At 33.2% G+C, this 25,154-nt stretch overlaps 1 protein-coding gene across 1 annotated transcript; it reads left to right on the top strand.

The window, feature by feature from the left end:
• Nucleotides 1-1,484: 1,484 nt before the first annotated feature.
• LOC144837963 (complement C3-like) lies at nucleotides 1,485-24,711 on the top strand. The gene is made up of 36 exons (XM_078693278.1): nucleotides 1,485-1,598; nucleotides 3,934-4,103; nucleotides 4,592-4,789; nucleotides 4,933-5,135; nucleotides 5,973-6,015; nucleotides 6,281-6,365; nucleotides 7,180-7,279; nucleotides 7,927-8,163; nucleotides 8,388-8,585; nucleotides 8,749-8,871; nucleotides 9,075-9,143; nucleotides 9,651-9,842; nucleotides 10,542-10,697; nucleotides 11,491-11,623; nucleotides 12,139-12,189; nucleotides 12,297-12,642; nucleotides 12,866-13,094; nucleotides 13,276-13,485; nucleotides 13,871-14,006; nucleotides 14,174-14,278; nucleotides 14,642-14,836; nucleotides 15,204-15,285; nucleotides 16,456-16,627; nucleotides 16,988-17,086; nucleotides 17,486-17,821; nucleotides 18,332-18,490; nucleotides 18,638-18,697; nucleotides 18,967-19,100; nucleotides 19,358-19,451; nucleotides 20,357-20,431; nucleotides 20,717-20,819; nucleotides 20,947-21,036; nucleotides 22,069-22,164; nucleotides 22,428-22,511; nucleotides 22,870-23,026; nucleotides 23,960-24,711. The coding sequence occupies exons 1-36, from the start codon at nucleotides 1,543-1,545 to the stop codon at nucleotides 24,084-24,086; spliced, it is 5,103 nt and encodes a 1,700-aa protein (XP_078549404.1). The 5' UTR covers nucleotides 1,485-1,542; the 3' UTR covers nucleotides 24,087-24,711.
• The last annotated feature ends 443 nt before the right edge of the window (nucleotides 24,712-25,154 follow it).

Genomic DNA, 25,154 nt, shown 5'->3' on the forward strand with positions numbered 1-25,154 from the left:
TTCAATGATTTAATAAGGTTCTTAATGACGTTGGTTTTGTAAATGTTTTAAAAATGTTTAAAATTGTTAGATGTTGATAAATAATTATGTGTGTTTTTAAATGTTAATATCTTCAAAATGTGGGTTTTTTTAATTTTACATTTTTGGCTTTGAAGTACTGTATAATCCCGGAGGTTATGTATTTTAGCAGCCAACAAACTTATCTTGTTGATAGATCAAAACAAAAAGCAATACTTAGTGCATTTTACATCCGGGCTTGGAATAAGCGAAAGTCCATCGGAAGGAAGGGCCCGTGTTCATTGATCCAGATTTTAAAATATAAGCATTAATGTACATAGGAGTGTCAAAAGAACTCCGACTCATTTAATCATTTTACAGGCACGTCCGGATGGGATCGGTTAAGATCAGAGATTAAGAAGATTAAATGTATCCATGAACAGATTAAAAAGGATTAAACAGAATTGTATTATTTAATTACTAAATATAACCTGGACCTACAAATTAGCCCATGATCATAACCTCTCTACAACCGCGATCAAATTTTCTTAAGTTTAAATTGCGTATAGGCCTGAGGCTTAAAGGTCTTTATAGACTTGCCCCAAGTCTGAAGTTAACCTCTTTTGATCCATCAGTCGTCGGCGTTTATATTTTTCCGAAATTATGAGCTCAAGTATTATACGTATGAAACGCCATATGTGCCAAATTATTTATCGGTATAGAACCTAGACTGAGCTGGCCTTTAATCCGTGCTCGTCTTTTTTATTGTTGAATGTGTTAAAACAAAACATTGGCTTATCGAGGCTGGAAATTAGAGTCGGTTGCATTTTCGATTCCGCCGCTTCCCACAACGTCGACAAATTACACTCCATTTATGATACCAAGACAGTATGTGGGCAATCTAAAGCGTAGCTCCGCGTTAAAAATTATTAGCATGGAATACCCTTTGCATCAACATTATTATAAACCCACCTGAGCATCATGAAATAAGTTTCTTTTTCTAAAATTGGTGTCCTTTTTAACGTTAAAAGATATAATAGAAAATTCACCAAAAATCATTTTTAAAATAATAAAAAGAACAATCAATTTTACATACGAAAAATACTATTTTAAGTTCTTTTAAATCATTACAAATAAAGCAAAAAACACATTGACTTCCAGAAAATGAGTTTCATGTTGACTATTTTATCTTTAAATAGTGTTTCTATCAGTTAAATAATTTGTTTTCTGAAATAGCCAATTTAACAGCCTTGAACCACCAAGAAGACCTATGAGTGACGCCGTACGATTCGTGCATCACCAACCAGGTTAGCCTCAAGGCCAAAGTTTACCTTCAACTTTTTGCAGTACGACATTAATTCACAAAGTGATCTTTTTTTCCGGTTAAATAAACATTGCTGTCAATTATAAACACACCTCAATTATTACATCCTCTTGGAAAATCAAGATATATCTTATAGAATGAGAAACATTACTCATTTCATGTTGGAGGAGAGAAGTGGACAGTCGACCATCAACTTTCCGAGACATTCATAATTCTTAATTATGTTGAGATTTATTGTGTTGTTAACGGTGTTTTCTTTGCCGTGTGCTTTTTGTGGGTAAGTTATTTTACTTTTTGTCTGCAACATAATGTTATTTCAGGAACAAACGGTATACATATGCGTTATCTTATTACAACTTGTACTTCAAGAACGGGCAGCAGTTATCGGGCTTCTAAATAGTCCGATCCTCTGCAACTCTGAAAACCTCTTCAGCATTGCTATTATAATCTCTTTTCTATAGTACCGGTGTATATATTTAATGATTCCCTGCTTTCCTTTAAGGTTCTTTCAATGTCCTGTTTTTTCTTTTTAAACAAATGTAGAAATATATATTCTCTTATTTCTCGCCTGATATTTCACTTCTTCGTCGTAATTACTATCCTGCTGTAATTAATACTTTAAGTCTTATTTCCTACCTAAGTGATTTAAATCACTGATCTGAGAATTCTCTGATCCTTAGAGAGATAATAGATGGTTCTCGACATAATTAGATATGTTGTATTGCCTTACATCCATACACCAGCATAGTCGGGTATTGTGCAAATACGTCACCAAGTGTAATACTCTGGAAAATCACATTTAACCATAACCATTCAATTCAAAGAACCATAGAGGTAGATCATTCTGAATGTATTGAGATGTTAACCACCGCGAAAGAATTATTGTGATTTTGCGTAGATAGTAAACAATAATTATGGATATGGGAATTCAGAGAACAGCACAAAGTATTTCATATGTCAACCATTTAAATTTCTGAGAGGATGGTAAACAGACGTCATGCACCAACACAGGATGTGGATGGTCATCTTTAGAGTTTGGAAGAAAGGTGACCTCTGAGGTACATTTAAAAATGAAGGAATCTTTCACAATGTTTATGTGTGACAACAGGGGAAGTAGATAAGGCATGCGCAGTGGTGTATGTTTGAGAAGGGCTACCATGTGGTCGTAAGAAGTGACATGTTTTGGGCCGGGTTATCAAATTTTAATATAGTACTAATGAAATATTGGGACTGATAGGCCCTAGTGGGACAGAAAATCAGCACCAGCATCAGTCGGTTCTTGCAATGCTAACATATGCAAGCACCAATGAAGTCATAAAAAAGTGGATGTGACGTGGTATATGTAACTAGTGACCAACACTAGGATACTTCAGCAACTAGACATTTGAGAGAGACATTCTTTAGATTATTACCTAAATGACTCAATCTTTAACATTATTTAATGGCATGAAAGGAGTTTAGGAGAAGATAAATTTGAGAAAAGGTGTAGAAGTTAACAAATTCCATTTCTCTCCCGGCTCTCTGTAGCCAAAGAAGGCAGTCCTTTATGACACTTTGGAAATGTCAGAGCAAACGCAAGCCCAGAGGTCCAGCATGTTCCTTATGGTGGCACATTACCCACCAGGAAAACAGCAAATTGTACCGGTGTTACAGTACACTTCACATGTTGAAAACGTCAACAAACCGCTCTTCATCTTGCTTTTCAAGTACAGTAGGCCTGCCTAACTAGAAAGTCTCACAGATTTCCCAATCTTTGCTCGATTCTATATCTGTTGAATTCTTTTTAAGAATATTTATTATAATATTTTAATATTCAATTGCAGCGCATAAGTCCTATCGAAATACAAGTAGCCTACTATATAACAATGTCTCCAATTATTAACAAAATACATGATGTGCGATAACATAAGTCGCCATTAAAATACCAAATTAATTAACAACTACTAGTTTGAATACAAGTTACCTCGTAGCATTTAATGTATAGCATGATTGAAAGTAAATGAAAATAATAATGTTTCTATTTTACAATACTGTATAATGATTTGAATGTTAAGTTAAAATACCAATACCTCTTAAAAATTAATTAGTTATTCCTGAAATGTATCATTAGCATGTGTCCAAATGAAACAAGGCCATATACATGGCTGCAGTCGCGTGCTGAAGTTAGTGTTTACCGACCGACCGACCGACATAGTGAGCTGTAGAGTTGCGTTGCACGCGACGCGACTAAAAACAAGGCCATACACATGGCTGCAGTCGCGTGCTCAAGTGGTGTTTACCGACCGACTGACTAACCGACCGACATAGTGAGCTGTAGAGTTGCGTTGCACGCGACGCGACTAAAAACAAGGCCATACACATGGCTGCACTCGCGTGCTCAAGTTAGTGTTTACCGACCAACCGACCGACATAATGAGCTGTAGAGTCGCGTTGCACGCGACTAAAAATGGAAGGAAAAAAAGTGGAAATAATTGTTCCCACGAAAGACAAAAAAAAATGTGTCCAAATGCTACCCACTGTTTGTAAATAGTCAATTTGTGTTTTGAATAAAAAGAAAGTACAGGCTTAATTTCAACATAAAATATTTTTGTTCTTTTCTTGTTCTATTCAAGTGACTATTTAATCACTGCTCCAGACGTTTTCCGTGCTAATGTTGAAGAAGATGTACTAGTATCGATTTTTGGATCAGATGGAAATGGACCGTTAACTGTTTCAGTAACAGTTACTCTTACTACCAGTGACGGTGTAGAGGTTGCCAGTAAAACCACTGACGTAACATCTGGTAAAATGCTTAATTTTCAAATACTCAGTATCTTCAATTCTGTGTGCTAATTGCAAAAAAATATTGTCAGTTATTTTGTTATTAAATTTCTTTCAATGATTGATGCTACGATGCGCCTAACTCGTAGTAATTTAATTTTAATAATAGTATACAAAAATGAAGGTTTATGAGTTGAATGGCGGTTGTATTAAACTTACAACAAATGTGGACATTACCTCCATTCAACGAACAGAACAAATATCCATTATTTTTTGTATAACATACCTTCTGTTTTAAACATTTATTCTTAGTTAATCCACCGCGTTCTATCTTCAATCTCCATGCAAAATGGCTCTTGGATTTTGTTCAGGAGTTTTATCATTTTATACGTCGTACAAAAATCGTTTTAAAACTTTAAAAAATATCTGGCCGTTGATTGCAACCATTTAGTAATACTGGTACATCTTCTTGAATTTGAAAGTAACATATAGATTCGTTAATTTAACCAGGTGTACCGAAGGTGTTAACATTCATTGTGAACGTAGCCGATGTACCATCAGATGAGGAGATTCCAACATTGGTTGTACGTGCAGTTTCTACCCACAATAGTCTGTCTTTTAACTCACGTGCTGTTGTGTTATTGACAACAAAAAATCAAGTTGTTTTCATCCAAACCGACAAGCCTATTTATACTCCTGACCAAGAAGGTATGTGTCATTGTGTCATACTCTAGTCACACAAGAAAGAAGAAAATAAATGTTTTGATTGAATTGACTTGATATATTAATACATACTGTAGGTAATTTAAGTGCAAAAATCACATTTTCAAATACATTTCTCTACTTATTAGTAAAAATTCGAGTAATTTCTTTGAACGAGGAAATGAAACCAACTGACAGAAACGTACGTCTAGAGATTACAACGCCAAGAGGTTCGATAATCGAGCGACGAGATGACCTTAGCACTAACACGGGATACATCACTGAGATTTTCTCATTCTCCAGCTATCCAACTTTTGGAATCTGGACTATCAATGTGTATTATGGCCGGAACGTAAGTCCTGTATGGTCTTGTCTCCAAAAACATGAAAACTAAAGATAGATACTCAATCTTTGACCTTTTTTAGTTTTATTAGTTATGTTGAAAAATTATTATTTTTACCTTTAAAGATGTATTGTTCCTCTGAAAAAATAATTCTTAAAAAAAAACTTTAATATGGCATTTTAAAGTCACATAATAGTTATCCATTTTGACCAAAAATTGGATAGAAAAAAATGTATTTACCTGAAGAAACTGTAATTTAAAGCAAAAAAATATTCCAAAAAAAAATGTTGTCATTTTATAAGTGAACAAATTATTTTTTTCATTTTTTTTACCTATAATCTATCCAAAGTCTGATTAAATTAATCTTCATTTTTCATGTTTTTGGGGACAATACATCTTTAAATGATTAAAATCAGCTAGATAACTTTTTTCTCCTAACATTTTGTAAAAAACTACATGTGACATTAAAATGGCCTATTAAACAAAACATTTTTTTAAAATTAATTTTCATCAGAGAGGTAATATATCTTTAAATAATCTTCACTGTCACTTTTTTGTTTGTCATTTTATGCAAAATTTCTTTTTAAAAGGTCCGTTCTAAAGATTAAATTGTTAAAATAATTATGTTTTGATTTGATTATGTTTTATTATTGTTATGGGTTTTTTATATTAAAAACTCAATTCAACAATAAATAAATAATTAGTTGTTAATTTTTTCATTTAAATTGTGTGATCTACTATTTCCTTATATTCTGTATAGTTAAACACTATGGTAAAAGTCTCAGTTCAGTTATTTCTTCTAAAATGAAAATTGTTGGAATTAAAAATATTATTATGTTCGTTTAGTATGAATGGAAAAGTACTGTTGAGTTTGAACTTAAGAAATACGGTAAGTGAATCTTATTTTATTACCCAATATTTACGAGTTAAAACTAAAATCCGCATAAATGTGTATTTTAATACACATTTATTAAAATAATAAAATAATAAAAAAAATGCCAAATTGTATGTAAGCTCTCGACTTCTTACAACAGACAGGGCAGTGACTACTGTAATTGCTATTGGAACATAGACCTTTTGTAGGCCTACAGTACATGACATGATCGTGCAGCAACAATAGGCCTAGTTATATTTTGAACTATTTCCATTCACAGTTTTACCAACATTTGAAGTTATCGTCGAAGGTCAAAGCCAAATTATTCCTTCTGACAATGCAATCTTTGCTACAGTTACTGCCAGGTAAGTTGTCGACCAAGGTTGATAAATAATATCATACAATATGCATTAAAACCCATATTAAGGGAGAGGGACATCTTCAAAAACCAAAAAAGTGTCTCTTTAATTATACTAAACATGGGTTTACCATAGTGTTACATGTTAATTATACAAACACCGGACACCCTTGGGCTGGGCTAATATATCTTTTTTTATCTGGTATTACGAATGAATTTTTATTGTTAAAACAGAATTTGGAACCTTTTCGACTACAAGACATTTCTAAATTCCGGTTTTGTTTAGTCTGGTATTCTTTTTACTTTTATTTCGGAAACGTACCTCCATAGTTACAAAATCAATTGCATCACAAGAAAAAACAAGTTTAAATAAAAAGGGCAAACACACACACGCACACAAAAAAGACACAGGTATCAGATCATCTCAGGATCTCCATCATTTTGTTATGGAGCCTGGATGATTCAAATGATGAAACGATAATACATTCTATCATTTCTTTCTTGCTAGCAGACATTCTCTAACAATAAAAAGACAGATTTTCTTAGATATTCCCCAAAAGAGGGTGACGCCATTAACAAACATGTCTCTAGCACTGCAGTGTCTTGGCAATCATAACGATAATCGAAGGGCATTGTTGTAATATACCCGTAGGGCATTAGGTGCACTTTGAGTCTGATTAGACCACAGAGAAGTGCAATACATACTCATTGAGAGAGTTAACTGCCATGAGTCCTCGCAATGGTAGTGATAAATAATCATTCGTATAAGAAAATGTTTTTGAAACAGTACCGAAATTATAAACACATTTTTAACCTTACAGATATGTATACAATAAAGAAGTTAGAGGCAAAGCTCAAGTAGTAATGAGTGTTTTTAAAAAAGATGAGGAAATTAAAAAGTTTGCAGCTGAAGCTAAAGAAGTAAGTAGGTCAGAGAAATACTAAACAACTAGAGTGAACATTCAAACTGACGTTCCGTGAAGTAGCTATTATGACAATAGTTGATAACTCTATTTTTTTTCCATCATTAAGAACGTTTAGGCCTATATAATTCTTAAGTATGGCACATACATCTCCATAATCAATTCTTCATAAAGTATGATTCTTTTTTTCTTTTTGTGGCATGCACCACTTTTATTTAATTTCATTCAATTCAATACCTGTATATGATGCATAATAAAAGTATTGTACATAATTAATACATAATTAAAAACATTCACTTATTTATTGACATTAATCATAATAATTGTTTAATTTCAAATGTTTAAGAGAAATTATAGAAATGTAAAAAGATAGGCATCAACAAATATAAGTATAAAGAACTGTACTGTAAAAGTCCGCATGTAATGGACTGTACATCATGTATCCATCCATTTATTATAATTGTTAATATTAATTTACTATTTCATTGAGTTATTTTTATTTTACAAGGTTTTAATAGATCATTACTTTAAATGCACATAACATATTATTTCTTGCACTACTCAAGGATTGATAGGTGTACAGCAATACATTGTAGTTAATAACTCTATGATTTAGACAGCAAAAATATATTGTTTTTTTATCAGCTCAATGAACAAGGTAAGGCCACATTTACTATAACGCCAGCAGACACTGACGGTGTAAATTGGTTCGACAAATTTGAAGGTGCCAGGTTGAAAATAGAAGCTGTAGTTACAGAACAAGCGACTGGTGATAGAGAGAACACGACTATCAGTGCTGCTAAATTTGTGAGGCAAGTGTACACATTCAAACGAGATAGAACCATTAGCCATTACAAGAAAGGCACAACTTTTGACGTCAAGGTAACTCAGGTTGTTTTTCTACCATATATAGGATTGTGTTTCCAATTCTATCCATAAGGTATCAAAGACAATTCAGGACAAAGTAAAAGTGTTCGCGTAAGGAGAATTAAAAGCGACGTGTAGGAGAATTTTGCAACAAAGGAAATGTTCTATATGAGCCGAAAGGGAATTATTTTATTTACATAAGCATACTTTTTATATTGTTCTCATTCTTTCTTGCTAAGATTGACTTATTCCATTCTGATGGCACCCCTGGTGTCAATGTACCGACATTAATAGAAGGGCTTGGTTACAACCCAGCAGGAGTAGGCACTCCTCTTACTGGCACTGCAGACTTTGAGTTGCTGAGAAGTAGTAATGGCCTTGGTCAAGTCGACTTCAGACTTGACGTTAACCAGAATACTGAAAGAATTGAAGTTACAGTAAGTATTTAGAGAATGAGTTGGAATCGTCAAAATTTGGTTGTTATTGGGAACGCCCGCATCTCGTTTGAATTGATGTCTTCACCAAAAGCCTCCACTCCAACAAGTAGCAGTTAAGTAACCCTATTTTGTTATGACTAGTCTATTCTTGATTGTATTTCAGATCAAAACACTGGATAATAATTATCCAGATGAGTCTAACGGTGTGTACACACTTACGGTCTATCCCATCGACAGCCCAAGCGGTGCGTATTTGCAAATTCGTGTACCTGCTGGTGAAATTCAGGTAAACCATAGAGATAGTAAATAAACAAACCAGAGAACCATCACCGTGTCACATGAGCCTACATTCGTTATACAGTATTAAGTGTACTGTCTGGGAAAAAAAAGCTCATGGAATTCTTTTCGAGGTTATATTTGCATACCAAAGGGAAGGAGAGGGTAGGCTTTCTTTTTCTTATTTTTATAATTCTTTTCTTCTCATTTTAGGTTATAGAAAACTACGAAGCAGAAGTAGTGAAGTCTGGCACCGTCGATGTTTTTGGTATTAGCTATTTTGTAAGTTATTTTTTAGTAATTGTTTTCTTTTGTGTAATATGATCACCAAGATTTAAAGATGTATTGTCCCCCAAAAACATGAAAAATAAAGATTAATTAAACCAGATTTGAATAGGTTATTTTGTAGTTTTAATAAAATTAATCACTTCCATAGAAAACAAAATGGAAAAAAATAGTGTTTTCACTTATAAAATGACAAAACAAACGGTTAAATTCAACCAAAAATCCATGGGATGGCAGCCAATTTGACTATTTTTTGCTTTAAATTACAGTTTTTTCAGATATAATTTTTTTTTGATCCAATTTTTGGTCAAAGTGGATAACTCTTATGGGACATTAAAATGGCATATTCAACACAATTTCTTTAAAGAATTATTTTTTCAGGGGGACAATACATCTTTAACAAATGACGATTTGGCCAATTTTAGTTTTCTATATGGAAAATAAAGTGGATTAGTGCTATAGTGCTGTTATTTTAAATTCCCAACCCTGCTTTGTTATTTGCAGGTTATAGTACGCGGGAAAATCGTGCAAACTTACACAGACTTAAATTCTAATCTTGGAGCTCAGAAAACAATCCGAATCGGCATAACGAAAGACATGGCTCCAAGTGCAAGACTTGTTATATTTTCATTTGTTGGCGATGAAATTGTTGCAGACTCCATTTTGTTGGATATTGTTGATAAATGCCAATCTCAGGTAATATACCCAAAAAGCAATACTTATAAATAAAATAAATGCAACATGCACAAAACAAAAGTTACAGAGTTAAATATACTTATACGTGACTACTTTGCGATCCTCGACTAACACTCGACCAAGACTCGACCACTCGATTATTATTGCTGTATCTCCACATACGACAGTACTTTATCATAGGAAAATTCCGTAATACAGGATACTATGTGTATGTAATTATATAATAATTTAAGAAAACAACAACTTCCATCTTTTTACTTTACTCTTTACTATTGAACAATTTATTTTATTAATTTCAAGTAAAAAAGATTCTAACCTTGCTACGTTCATTTACTAGGATAGAAAGAAGGAAAGTATCACAAGATAGACGCGCCTGCGACTTTTTTTTCGTACATAAGTTGGTGACCCCTATGTGAAAGATAGCCGAATTACTTCCTAAATAATAACTAAACCCAACTCTCTAAATAATCTCTATCTCACTATAAAGTAAAAAGAAGTGCTCATGGGATTCAAACCCCATACATCGGCATGTATAGTCCATAGTCTAATCTAATTGACTACACAGATAGATATGCAGTGAAAAGCTTGCTACAAATTATTATTGCGTTTTGCTGATTCTAATGAACAGATTTGTAAATTAAGAAATATTGGTACGGAGAAAATAATGTTGATTATGAATATTTATACTTAATATTGCAGCTCATTGTGAATATAGACGATGATGATGATACTCGTTCACCCGGTGATGTTGTTCAATTTACAATCATTGCGGAACCTCAGAGTCGAGTAGGATTGCTTGCTGTTGACGAAGCCGTCTACTTTCTCAAAGACTTCCATCGTTTGACGAAAAAGAAGGTTTGAAATAATGTGTTTAGACCAGCCATATTACTCATTAGTTTACATTTATTATTTATACCTGCGTGTTTATTCAGTACTGTAGAGCTCTACAAATTTCGCATGCCAATATAGCCTATTGTACACTATAGCAATCATTACACAAAATGTGTTTGCAAACTCTGAGTTTTCTACCGTTTGGAGAAGTTATTAAAAACTACTAACTTTTAATTGTGGTCATGTGATTCTACAGGAGCACAGTCACATGACTACAAAGGTATTTCATTCGCTGAGTTCACACACAACAACCCTAGTTTGTCAAGAAGAGGCACCGCCTAAAAAACTAGTTGTCCATAGTTTGCAAAGTGTTAACTGGTCTACACTTTTTATCGTTAATATGATTCAAATATCTAGCAAGTTTTTACTTCTCGGTAGCAGCAAAGTTTTCTTCAGATGTCAGGCCGTATGAACCAAAAGTAAAAATATAAGGTGTCAAATGAAGAGATATTAACAGTAGTAAACAAACTACTTTTCTAAATACTTTTTTGAAATCAATATTTCTACTGAAATGTATTCATATACTAGCATTTAAATAATATTATAATGGAAAGAGACTCCTCATTTAACATTTTTCTCAAGCGTTTCCAAGATTTTTTTTTTCTAATTGTTTTTTTTATTGTTTTGATATTGATTTTGTAGTTTTTTTTTCTCTATTCTTTTGAAACTTTTTAAATGAATTTAAAACAAAAATGTAATTAAAACTGTTGAAAAGTTTAAATTGATAATTTACTTTTAGTTTTTTTGTAAATCTCAGATGTTCCAAAGAATGGAGACTCTTGACCTTGGATGTGGACCAGGCGGCGGTGGAAGTAGCAAAGAAATATTTGAAAATGCCGGACTGATCGCACTTACAAGTGCAAATTTCGGTAAAACTAGTGTTCGCCAAGGTATGTGAAATCAAATTCGAAATATTTTGTTTGACATGTATGTCCAATAAGACAAACCTGTATCTCTGCTTAAGGAGATCAGAAAGGCGCATTGAAACTGATAATTAGAAGCATTTATACTGGAGCAAAATGTTATTCAAATATATACTGGGCTGAAGAGCATAGCCCAAAAGATAGCTGATTGAAGGATACAGTATCTTATTCCGATGTTAGTCAATATTTTAGACTAAGCCAAAGCGGATGTAGGCCTAAAACATTAACTAGATCGCCGCGAAGAAAAGCAAGCACTCATCATCTATCAAGGCAAAAATTCATCGCTTCCCGATACAAAAATTAAAGTATACTTGTACTTTACTTGTTTCTTAATTGGATGATCTAAGTTTGCTTCCTCTACAAGTTTGACCGGTTATTTACGTCACTAGGACGCTGCCTATTTTACCAAAAACTGTCTGTGTTTTAAAAAGACTAAAAACCGAATACATGAAATAATTGCTTACGTGAATGTTTTTATTTAGGGTATGAATGTCCAACAGAATCAGACAGGAGAAGAAAACGTGGAGTTTCAGGTTAGTGTAGTTTGTAGGTTCCTTTCACCATCACGTGATGATCATGATGATGATAATGATGATCTCATTTTCAACATGATATAATTTGAATATTGATTATTCATTAGAAAATCAGAAATGTTACAAAGAGTTCGAACATGACGCTGATCTGTGCTCCGCTTGTGAAAGTGGTTTCCTCCACATCCCAGGAATAACATGTGTAGATCGAATCAAGAAATTCGCAAAAAGAAAAAACATCGACCTTCCAGAGGATTATGGCAGTCCGCCAGATCATGACTTGTTGGGTGAAGTGGTTTCAGCTTTCCTTTTCTGTTGTGAAAAAAAGGAAGAGGAACGCAATGTGGTTGCCGGTAGAAATGCAAATGTAGATATTGACATAGATGAGGACGAATCAACTGTCAACGTCAGAAGTAATTTCCCAGAAACTTGGATTTTTGAGGAGTATGAAATTCCGTAAGTAGGCCTACTTTATAATATAATATTTGAAAAATGTACAGTGGTCAAAATAAGTAATGTCAACCGGTCCTATATTGAATACCATAAACATACAAATATTGTTTTTGAACCTCCTGTATTATTTATTTATAATTTCTATTCTGAATTCGTGGATCAGGTGCCTGATATTTCAATTCTAAACGCATTTTAAAATGAATAATTATCTTTTTTTAACATCTAGTGATAGTAGACAGATAGTCATTGACTTCTCCGTGCCTGACAGTATCACTAACTGGATTGTACAGGCTTCATCAGTGTCCGCTGCAATGGGAATGTGTGTAGCAGAAGAAAAGGAGATAGAGGTTTCAAAAGATGTATTTATACAGCTGAAGATGCCGTATTCAATGGTCAGAGGCGAACAGACACAAATCCAAGCTACGCTTTTTAATTATGGAAGTAGAGAAGTCACCGTTAGTATTTAACAGTTTAGTTTATTGCACCTTATATATAGTCAATCTATTATATGATCTATTATAGAGTTAGGTCTACATCAATTATCAACGTGGTGATTGTCATAACCGACGAGTTGTATTGCAGTATGTCATTTAAAATAAAATCATTACCCTTTTTATATTCGTTTATTCTTCGAAGGGAAACGTATATTTGTATGGTGTAGACGGCGTTTGTTCAGAAAGTCTCCCTGGAAAAAGGGGACCTAAGCACCAGTTGACTGTACCAAAGAATGATGCAAGGACAACATACTTTAATATTATCCCCTTTAACGTCGGTAATCCTCAAATTGAGGTCAAAGCATTCACTGATTCTGGAAATGACGGAATTAGAAAACAAATATTGGTTGTGGTAAGTTTGCTTTATTCAATGTATTGGTGTAGTAATAGTTAGAGTTTTTATGCCGTTCAATCAAGTTAAATTTATTAAAATGTGGCCTGTTACAATTGAATAACCTTCACGATAGTAACAATGAACGTCGAAACACATCGAAAGTGGACACCGTGTTGTACACTATTGTGCATTACGTCATCATTTATTTTTTAATCATGCATAACGAACAGTAACTAGCGTCATCATCCGTCTGATTGGAGGCCATATCTTTTTCTTTTTTTTTAAATCTATTTTGCTGTGTTAAAATATGTAATGTGCATTTCTCTAACAAAATATTTTCTTTGAAAATGGATACACATTTTTTTTAAATATAATTGTATATTTAATATTTTCAACATAACAGCCTGAAGGAGTTGAAAGGTACCATTCTAAAGTATTGTTGATCGATCCTACTGGGTCACGTGCAAGTGAAGCTGAAGACGGAGAAGTTCAAGAGCCTGATCAACCGTTGGATAACGAATTCCCATTTAAGCCAGAAAGTTAGTAGACCTTTTGGAATTCATTGTTTTCAAAACTATTTTTTGTTGTTGAAACATTTTAATAAAATTGTTGATCAGTTCTAATAAGGACAATGGTCCATTAGGTTGACACTTGATTAAAGTAACTTGACACCGATAATAATAAGTAATGAACATATTTGTTACAGCATTCACTGACCATGAAAATAGTCTGCAGAGGGACACTTTTGATATAGCAATTGTTGACTTCAATGCAATTCCAGGAACAGAACAATGTTTCATCACGTTCTTTGGTAAGTTTAATAACATTGTTTTTCGAAACACCATGCACTCAGGAGTGAGAGTAAGTGAGAATGTGAGTGCTTTTACTTTTCTGAGGACGATTGAAAGATAACTCAAAACATCGAGAATCTCAAAAGTGTCTTTACAGAACTACATGCGTTATAATATCGCCATAAACTTTCAAACAACATACATTAACACATTTTACATAGATGCTACGGGGCGCCGGTTGGGACAACGTTATGTAAGGACTGTTATAATTAAAGATAGGAAGTATCCCTGAGTTTATTATGAATACATTTAAGAATATTTAATGCCAGATTTCCCGGGTAAAACTCTTCTGTTTTAGTAATTAAATCTATTTTATATTACAGGTGATGTTATGGCTCCTTCTGTAAGTTCAATAATTGAAGGGTTAGACCCTGGTTCATTACTCGGTAAGCCAATGGGTTGCGGTGAACAGACCATGATGTTTATGTCTGCTAATGTTTACACAATGTTATACCTCGACAAAACCGCTCAAATCACTGCAGAGGTTGAGGAAAGCGGCTTTAGCAAGGTTGACAAAAGTATGTATATTTTTTTAATTGAATATTTAAAATTGTGTATAATATATTATCAATCATAATGCAAATGTATATTATTATTATTAATAATTAAATTATTACCTATAGTATAGGTACCTTACCTATACATATAGTCTATATGTATTCATGAAAGATTCTATTCGGTCTTTGTAGCAATCTGGAACAGGATCCCAATTCTGGACCACTTGCTAAAAACAAGACAGATCTTATCCCGATTCTTGATCCATTTTCTTTTTTTAGGCCTACTCGTCAACATTCATTATATGTACTAGTCCACTCATTGTAATTACCCTGCACACCACTGCATGACTATTGTATTTTTTTCTAAAGTTTATCTGTCTTACAATAGGTTACCAGAGAATGATCAACTATCAGAGAACGGATGACGGGTCATTTTCAGCGTGGGGAGATCGCCGACCTGGCAGTACTTGGTGCGTATATTTCAATCTTATTTCACGATATAGAAAAGGAATGACTTGTAAATAAATACGTTTCGTCAGAATTTTTTTAGTTTCCCATTAAGATATAATCGTGAGGTGTTTCCCCGAATGATCGTACGATAAAAAACGGTACAGGGTTAGATCGCAACTAACGTTCATGCTCCCAACTGTAATAATCGATTCATATAAGTACTGATGGAGTAGTCAATCTGTGGCGACTATAGACTGGACCCGAGACCTAACTTTATTCGACTTTTAAATAATACAAAGTTTTGAATAGTTTGTTAGAATAGAAATGTACGATGTAGGCCTATGATATATAAGTTTATTTAAAATTGTTGACGTTTTAAAATTATTTTGTACATGATTTGCGATGAGAAAATAGTTATTTGGTCGTTGGATACGTTCATTAAATATAATTAACAAATAAAAGTGGTTAGTATTAACTTTTAGTAAGAGTAAATATATAAGGAAGAAAAGCAAAGCATGAAACGGCTGTTCCAGTAAACACCAGGTATATGTATATATGTATAAATGAAATAAATAAAAGTATATATAACACACCTGATTGTATTCTTGCAATTTCATTGGTCAATTAAGCATCACCTGTTATTTGAATTTGCCGTAGTTTGTGGAAAATTGATAACTTGAATAACAAGGCCATATACATGGCTGCAGTCGCGTGCTCAAGTTAGTGTTTACCGACCAACCGACCGACTGACGTAGTGAGCTGTAGAGTAAATTAGGTGTGCTATAAACAAATAATTAATGCTTTGTATTCGCTGATTGGAGAGAATGTTTCATTCGTTGAAACATTGAATATACTCTATTTAACTCGGCTCCGCACTATAGCAGTTAATTTTTCAACTCCTGAAATATTCTCACCACTCAACTCATAAAAATTAATTATTTGTATACTATTTATGAAACAGGGAAAACTACAGATAATTTGGAAATGTATTATTAATCGATTGTTTAGCTGCGCACTTAGCCTTGATATTATTGGCGTTTAGTTTTTGTAGAACTTTTTATGAATGAATACCATTCGTTATTGTTATGTTATGTTACCTTTACATAGTAAATCGAGGATAGTAGAAAATACTGTACTGTTTAATATTCCTTTATAATATAATTATGGCAACATTCACACACTTTTAATAGGCTGACGGCTTACACGGTCAAAGTGTTCTACAATGTGATCGAACTAGGACGATTTGTTGACGACACTGTACTATGTAACGCGTATAATTTTTTTGAAACGCGATACATGAGTGTAACTGATGATCAGGGCAGATTCCGCGAAGGAAACACTGTGGTTCACAGAGATATGGCCGTAAGTATACAATTAATATAGGAGTGACTTTAATTTCTCTAACACTTTATTTATTTATTTCAGTTTAAAAAATCTAAAAAACAAAGCGGTAGCTGAGCTAAAATACTTGCATTGAAAAATAAGATAAGACAAGACAGCTAACAATACATACAAAAATCGCAACGAACAAATCAGTAGTTAATATTTCAAAACATATGATATAGTATGCATTGATTATGCTGGTTTCTTAAATTAACAATATATTACATGAATTGATTTTATTTATTATCTATTAATTAAGATTTGTATATATATATTTCCGATAACTGTGCAATAAAATACCAATAACTTCATATACATATTGATACTTGTATATCTTAGGGTGGAATTAGTGGAGAGGTCATGATGACAGCATTTGTTGTTACGACTTTGGTAAAATACAATCCAGGAAACTTAGTACAGCCTGTCGTTTGTGATGTGGTACGTATCAACATTATTTTACTGATTGTATAGAAAAACGATAATTAATTACCATGTTTTCGTCAAATCACCGAACTTAAGCAACGTTGGGTCTGGTTAGAGCTCGGATGGGAGACCATCTGGAGCTGGGATCCCATTTGAAATCAGCACTGCTGACTCTTATGGCAACCCCTTCATCTAGCTGCCCTCTGGTTTAATGTGGGCTCTGGACGAAAGAAGCCATTGATCAATGATGGAACCAGCCAGAGGTGCTTTAAACAGTCCTGACTTAGTTTCAAGTTTCAGAGATGAATGCAAGACTAATTTAACATTTTCGTTCACGACCGAAGTCGGCCATAATGAAATAATATCCACGAATATTTATTAATAATATAATTAAATATTATTCATTATTTGCAGGACTATGATGACAAACTTACAAAAGCTATTGCGTTTCTCGAAGACAGTTTCAATACTTTAGAAACGGTTTACCATCGTACAGTCGTAGCATACGCATTGAATGTTGTAGGTAGTAAATTTCAAGATGACGTATGGAACAAAGTGAAAGAAGAAGCATCGTTTGATCCAGTTAAGGGCCTACGTCACTTTACCATGAACTCAAAAGCACTGACGGTCGAAGCAACAAGCTATGCGCTGTTGACTGCTGTCCACAGAAATGAGATTACGTATGCGAACGGTATGGTGAATTGGCTGACGGAACACAGAGATTTCAAACGCGGGTTCAGTTCAACCTCTGTTAGTATTTTATATTTATTTATTTATATCTTCTTTTTTTAGCTGTCTTAGCATTTCCTGTTTTTCTTTTAATTTGAAGAAAAACACAAATGTGGTATTCTTAAAGAAATACAACCTTCTAATATAATTTAAAAAACGTCAATCTTATTTAATGAAAGCGTATAAAGCTCTTTCTACACTATCAAACAAGTTTAACAAAAAAAGTATGATCTGCCTAAATATAATAGTGATATAATGCTCAAATATGGTAGTGATATGACATCATCATGTCCATATATGGGCACATCACATTTTTTTGTCATATAAAGTTTAATAGTGTAGACAGAGCTTAAGCCAAATTAATATGGCACTGCAAGAAATACATAGGCCTACCATTTCATGAGATCCAATATTTCGATAATAATTTTGTCATTATTATTAGTACTTAGGCCTATAATTGAATTGAATCTTTAAATTATATTTCATTATTTATTTTATGCAATTAATAAGAACGATTTGTTTCAAATATAGGACACTGCTATTGCCTTCGAAGCTCTAGCAACATATTCAAGCGAAACCTCAACTACGTCTGTTAATATGAGATGTGAATTGTCTTCTACATCAACCAACACTTACGAGGAGATTGTAGAAATCACCGACGCCACAGCTACCTTATCGCAGAGAAGAGAAGTGAGTTAAACACATTCAACATAATCGATTCGAATTAATTTACATTCATAAAAAGAACGAATTACAGTAAGTCTTTGAAATGGGATTAAAAGTTTTTTTGGTAAGATTCCGGTATAGTAATCATGTTGTAAATCATTTTGTTTTTAGTGTCCCACAGATGGCTTACTTGTTATAGAATGTTCAGGAGACGGCGTTGCACAGGCTGAGGTAATGTATCTTTTCGACAGGGTTTTGAAAGTGGTTCATAACTTCTGAAACTTGCAACAAGCATACTTTGTAAAGAGTGTCTGAAATACACCACCACAAAACAAAAGGCATCCCGATATAAGTCAACTTTAATCGTGTGGACCTTAGTAAAAAAAGTAACTATTTAAATATTTGATTTCCTGCATCAACATACATAAAACATTTAACCCTTAATAACGGCTTGCTATACAAATTATGGAGATCTGATTTGTTTTCGTTTGTTTTTTTAGGTTGAGGTTATTTACAACACTCAAGCTGATACAGCAGGAGAAGAATGTGCCTTTTTTATTTTTGCACAAATGATAGAATTAGAAGCAGATCCAGGCTCCGAAAAACTATTGTATAGAATGGAAGTTACTGTTAAGTAAGTGTGTGTTTTTAAAGACAAATAGACTGTCATTGTTTGACAAAACAACAATTCAAATCAAACCAAGTATTAAATAACGTCATGATCAAAATTCATACGATGGAACGATCATAACTATTCTCATTAATGACGTCATTTTTTATTAACCTTGTGAAAATATTAATTCCCTCGAGGAGAGTATGCATAATAATAGAAATAGAAAATACTTGCACTTGTTCTTTTTCAAATAAAAAAATAATTAATATCTATTATAGGTATCAATTAGAAGCTCGTGGACAAACAGATATGGCGATTATTGAAGTTGGTTTGTTTACTGGCTTTACTCCAGTGCAAAGCACATTAGATAATGTAAGAATTTTCATCATATTTTGTTTGCATATTGAAATTTTCGTTTATTATTGTAATTGTCTGTGTTATAGCATGCCGAAATGCACTAACACCCATTTCTAAATATTGTGGTAAATATTGTTTCTAATAGTGACCTGGGTGACCTCCGACCACCATTTTAATAACAATCAATTTAACAATCAACCCCAAGTTTGACTGGTATTCGATATTTATGATTCAAATTGTAAACCTTATGGGCTGGTTTAGAATATATATTGGGTTATTATATTACGTTTAGGTTACTAATGCTCTGTCTACATTATTTGTGACAAAAAAATGATGTGCCTATATATGGACATGATGACGTTATATTACTACCATATTTGGGTACTTAACACTTTTTTTGTCAAACTAGTGTAGACAGAGCCTAAGAGATAACGTTGTAAATAGAGTAGTATGGGTTACTATTGTGTATATAATTCTTTTAAAGATATTTTCACACGAATATTTTTTTTAAGTGCTTACTTTTCCTTTATTTCAGTGTTTTTCATTATTTTCCTGGCTATTTTTTTGAGTTGCATAATGCCATAAGACTTCGTTTCATCTATGATTTTTCTAAAGTAGGCTTTGCTTTGTTTGTTCGCATGATAACGTCAAAAACAAGTTTATCGTCCTAAATTGAGTGTTAATAAGTATATATGCTTACAGAACATGCCTATTTAAAAATATATATATTGGTCACGTCACAAAGGCTTATTATTTTAAAATCTGACTTACCTGTAACTTCCATATGAGATATTTCATATTAAATCTATATTCCTTTAACATGGACCGAAATATCAAGAAGTAAGCCCTCTCTCTCCGAATATAGTTTTCCCTGATGTATTTTGTCACCTTCACTCAGTTTCTAAGTGCTTTCGTTTTAGCTTGTTGCTTCTGCTGAGTATCCTGTAGAACGCTATGAAACATCGGACAAAAAGGTTATATTCTATCTAGAATTTGTAAGTTTCCTTCTATTGTTATTATCTTATACAATACTTTTAAATGATGATAGTCGAAAATCAACCAATTGTAAAACTTCCTTTTATGACGTAACGGTTATTGAACATACTTACATACAAGACCAGATATAGGTTATGTGTTTTTTTATTTAAATCTATTCAGACCCCAAATGCTCCCTTTTCATGTTCATCTAACAACCTAACCTTTTTACATAGAGGTGACAATTACTTACAGTTCATGTCAATTTTAATTACTTTAGAATTAAACATTGTCTTTTTGTACAGATGCTCACAGAATTAACAACCTTACGATTTAATGTCGAGCAAACAGTAGCAATGGCTAATGTACAGTCAGCTAGCGTCACAGTTTATGATTACTATTTCCCAGGTAAGTTGATTTTCCACTAACACCACTAACGATCCTATCTCATAGTGTTTTTATTTATAAACAAATTCAAATGTTGACTACTAATACTTTTTATTTTAAAAAAAAATTATGTTTTCAACTTTTCCAGAGAAAAGATGCACTGCGTTTTATAACCCACATGACGATCAAACTGAATTGAGACAAGCTTGTGAAGGTGATGTTTGTGTTTGTGCCGCAGGTAACTCTTTTTATTTAGTATTACTTCTCACTGTTCCAAATGATGTAACATACTCTTGTCTTTGTATATCCCTTACTTAACTATAATTACATATTGGACAATACTTTTTATGTTAACGTCATTCATCTATACATTTATTCATCAATCAATCAATCACCCTTAACATAAATTGAATAATCTCGAAAATAAATAAACTATTGAAGGGCCACAAACTAGAAGGCGAAGCCTTGTCTCGTGAGTAAACCTAGCAACTCTCTTTGAGTATATTGTGAGAAATAATGTGTTATGTGCATTTAAAGTAATGATCTATTAAAACCTTGTAAAATAACAAAAAATGAAATAGTAAATTAACAATTATAATAAATGTATGGATATGTGTGTGATTGTATGATGTACAGTCCATTACATGCGAACTTGTACAGTTCGTTTTATATTTATATTTATTTATGCCTATCCTTTTACACATCTATAATTATGATTTTTATTTTTTTTAAACAATTAAAAAAAATTAAAATGATTAATAAATGAGTAAATGATTACAATTATTGTACAATAATTGTATTATGCATTACGTGATATTATTGAATGAAATTGATTAAAGATGCATGCCACAAAACGAAAAACAAAATGACCGTATATATTTTTTTTTAAATGACCATCATATAATAAGTAATTGGTACGACTTGATAAGACATTTCAACTAGTGATTAAAGACCATTGACGACGGGTTGCTTATAGCAATTAACCATGTTCTTATTAAGTGTTTGTTTTATGTTATGTTGTGATATTTAATATAATAATAATAATTTATTAGGAAATGACACCTTTGCATCGGTGGCACACACAGAAGTGGTGCATCCAAATTAACATAATACATCAAAACAATACATTATATGACGGATACAGGTTCTTAAACTATTTGCAAAAATATAAAAGAAAAATCATTATCAACATGGTAATACAGGTACTAAATTGTCCTACAGTATCATATGTTTGTTATTAACATATTATTATCTCATTATATTATTGTAGGTCCTTGTCCAGATTGTGCATTCGCTGTGGCAACACATTCTTATGAAGAGCTGTATAACGAGATAGCTTGTGGTCCACAAAGCGGAATCGATTATGGTAAAATTGGTTACGTTTCATGCATGAAAGAGGAAGTAGGAGAGGATGAGGAGTCAGTTAACCCCTGAAATTAAATTGATGATGTTACAAACACATCCAAACATTTTTCGGCAACTCGTTACTTTATAAATATCATTTTGACTGTTTCCAAAATCTTCCTAGCGCTCCTTTGTGTAATAGGCTCCACAACGAAACAATTAATGGCCTATTATAATAGATAAGGTTTCAGTCCAATGTTGATTGGAGTCCCTTTTTCTCTCCAGTTTTCGAAGTTATTATGCAAGCTGTAGATGTGACCAATGGCTTCATAACCCTCACAGCGACGGTTAACACAAGACTAAAAAAAGGTAGGCATATGTATGTGCATTATTATCCTAAAATTAATACATTTGCAAATTTACGAAGTAAAAGTGTACTCATGTTTTCATCTAGACTTCCAAATTCATCTCTACGCATGCGTATAAGTTGACGCTTTCGATTCGCGTTCGCGCGAACAAATTTTCCTAGTGGAAAATCGGCTTATGGGTCATTTAACGTAATCCTCTTTAAAAAACAAAAACTAAGCTTAAAAAAGAACAAATTAAAATTCTAAATGTTTTTCTCTGCTCGTTGTAAATACGAAAGTCTTGTCATTATAAATCTATTTACCCCATTTCATAAGTTTTTGTCGGCCTACCTTTTGTGAATGTATCGATTTCTTTGTAGGCAGAGATACATTTGAAGAGGTGGGAGATGACGAACCATCCCCTCGCTTTTTCATTATAAAGAGTTCGTGTCCCGGTTGTGAATTATTTGAAATTGGCCGTAAGTATCTGATAATGGGCAAAGATGGTATTCCTTACAAAGATGTCAACGTTACAAAGTAAGTTTGTCTAGATTAAATTTTATTTGTAAGATAAAAAAAACATTCCTAATTCAATCATAAAAGAAGTTCCATTACGTCGTGTCCACTAAACACCACGGTGCAGTGAATATGATAACACCAACCTAAGCAATACTGTAATGTAAATTGCCCTCTAGAGTAAAATAATGTCCACGCGCGTGGTAATATTATGTATCATAGTTTGTATTGGTGTTTTAAGAAACGCTAAGCTCGGACAAATCAAAAGATTTACCTCTAGTTTCGAAACGCTTGAATGATTTGCTTCCTCGACATCAGTGGGTACCAAAACGGTACCATCCCATGGGTACAGGCTGGGGATGTGCGCGGGGTATGGATCCACGGTGCAGTAGGCGCGACTACAGTATAAGTCCAATTTCCGAAGACCTAGAAACTCTATTTTGCACAATTTTCTTAGCTCTACCCCGAATTCCGTAGACTTATAATTTCGTTTTATATATCAATCAATGTATAAGTGCAATTTCCGAGCACCTAGAAGCTCAAAATGTTCTTAGCTCCACCCCAACCATGGTAGGGCTGGAGATTTCTATAGTGTGTTTCATAATTCGAAGTATATTCTAATTTCCGGGCACCTAGCAACTCTATTTTTTTTAAAATTAGCCCCACCCAAGCATGGTGTGCTGGTCCTGTACACTTATAATTTCGTTTCATTTATCAATGTATAAGTGCAAATTCCGGGCACCTAGCAGCTCTATTTTCCTTAGCTCAACCCCAACCATGGTAGGGCTGGTCATGGTCATATATTTTGTTTCATATTCGTCGATACCTAACCGCAGATCAAAGCCTATTTGGCAAGTCGAGCTCAGTGTAGTGTCCTGTTGTTAGATTGTCTTGGTGTTAGGAGGATCGGTTGACATATTTTTTCCATTCTAGTATTTATTCAATCTATTTCAGATACAAATATTTGCTTGATAGAACTTCCTATATCGAAAAATGGCCCAAGAAAGCAGAAAACAAATCGCGTGCTAAGGAGCTGAACAAGTTTAAAAATGCCATGAAGAACGAAGGATGCGCAGCCTAAGAAACACACCAGAAAGCTACAGTATAATGTTAATACATCTTTTTCTCTTATGAAAAAACCTTCAACATTATATTTGCAAAAATACCTTCCCTTCTGTCATGTCTTTACATTTTTTAAAAAGATCAATTTATGACCCTACCTTCGTCGAAAAATATTATCAATATAGATAATAGTTTTTAAATTAACTATTAAATATTTCGAACTCTACTATTCTAATATTACAATTTACAGTTTTTTCATACTCTTGTAATATATAAAAAAAATATATATAGAAAATCAGACTACAAAATTAGACTATTATAAGAAGCAATGTAAAGTGTCTTTTGTTATAGAGGGTCATATATAGTGTGTTTATTAATTATTACATTTGTTGAATTAAAAAAAAATATGATCGGCCGTTACGTTACTAAGAGATATTATTATTACGTTATTTCAGAGATTAGCTCAAAATCCCTTTTTTCAAATAGTTTATCCATTTTTAGATCTAAAATTGTAAAAGTTGTGTAATGTTTATTGTGTTCTTTGTTTTGTTTTATCTCTGCCTGTTGGTGGAGGTTTTTTTTTATCTCCGTTGGTTGTGCATTGAATAAAATAAAAAATAAATAAAATTACGGATTTAAATGTAGGCCTACTCACACTTACATGTGACCATTGGTGTTTGTTTTATTCTGACAAGGCCGTAAAATGGCTGCAGTCGCGTGCTCAAGTTAGTGTTTACCGACCAACATCTGACCAATTACTCAACACCCTGATGCAACGCTACTCCACAGTCATTACAAAAGAATACAAAATATGTATACATGGCTGCAGTCGCGTGCTCAAGTTAGTGTTTACCGACCAACCGACCAACAAAGTGAGCTGTAGAGTCGCGTTGCACGCGACTAAAGCTCCGTCACGCCGACTTTGTGGTGACATGCAGTCACGTTATGTTCGTGTTGTCGACGCCCTCTTTATTACATTTCTAGGACAACTATAAAGCAACGCTAGAATGATTATTTGATGGTATATAAAGTTGGTTCGTACTTTCGGTACTGATTTTAACCACCTGATGTAACCCTCGCTGGCTCG

The sequence above is a fragment of the Antedon bifida genome, chromosome 3, assembly GCF_963402885.1.
Source record: "Antedon bifida chromosome 3, ecAntBifi1.1, whole genome shotgun sequence".
Lineage (NCBI taxonomy): Eukaryota > Metazoa > Echinodermata > Crinoidea > Comatulida > Antedonidae > Antedon > Antedon bifida.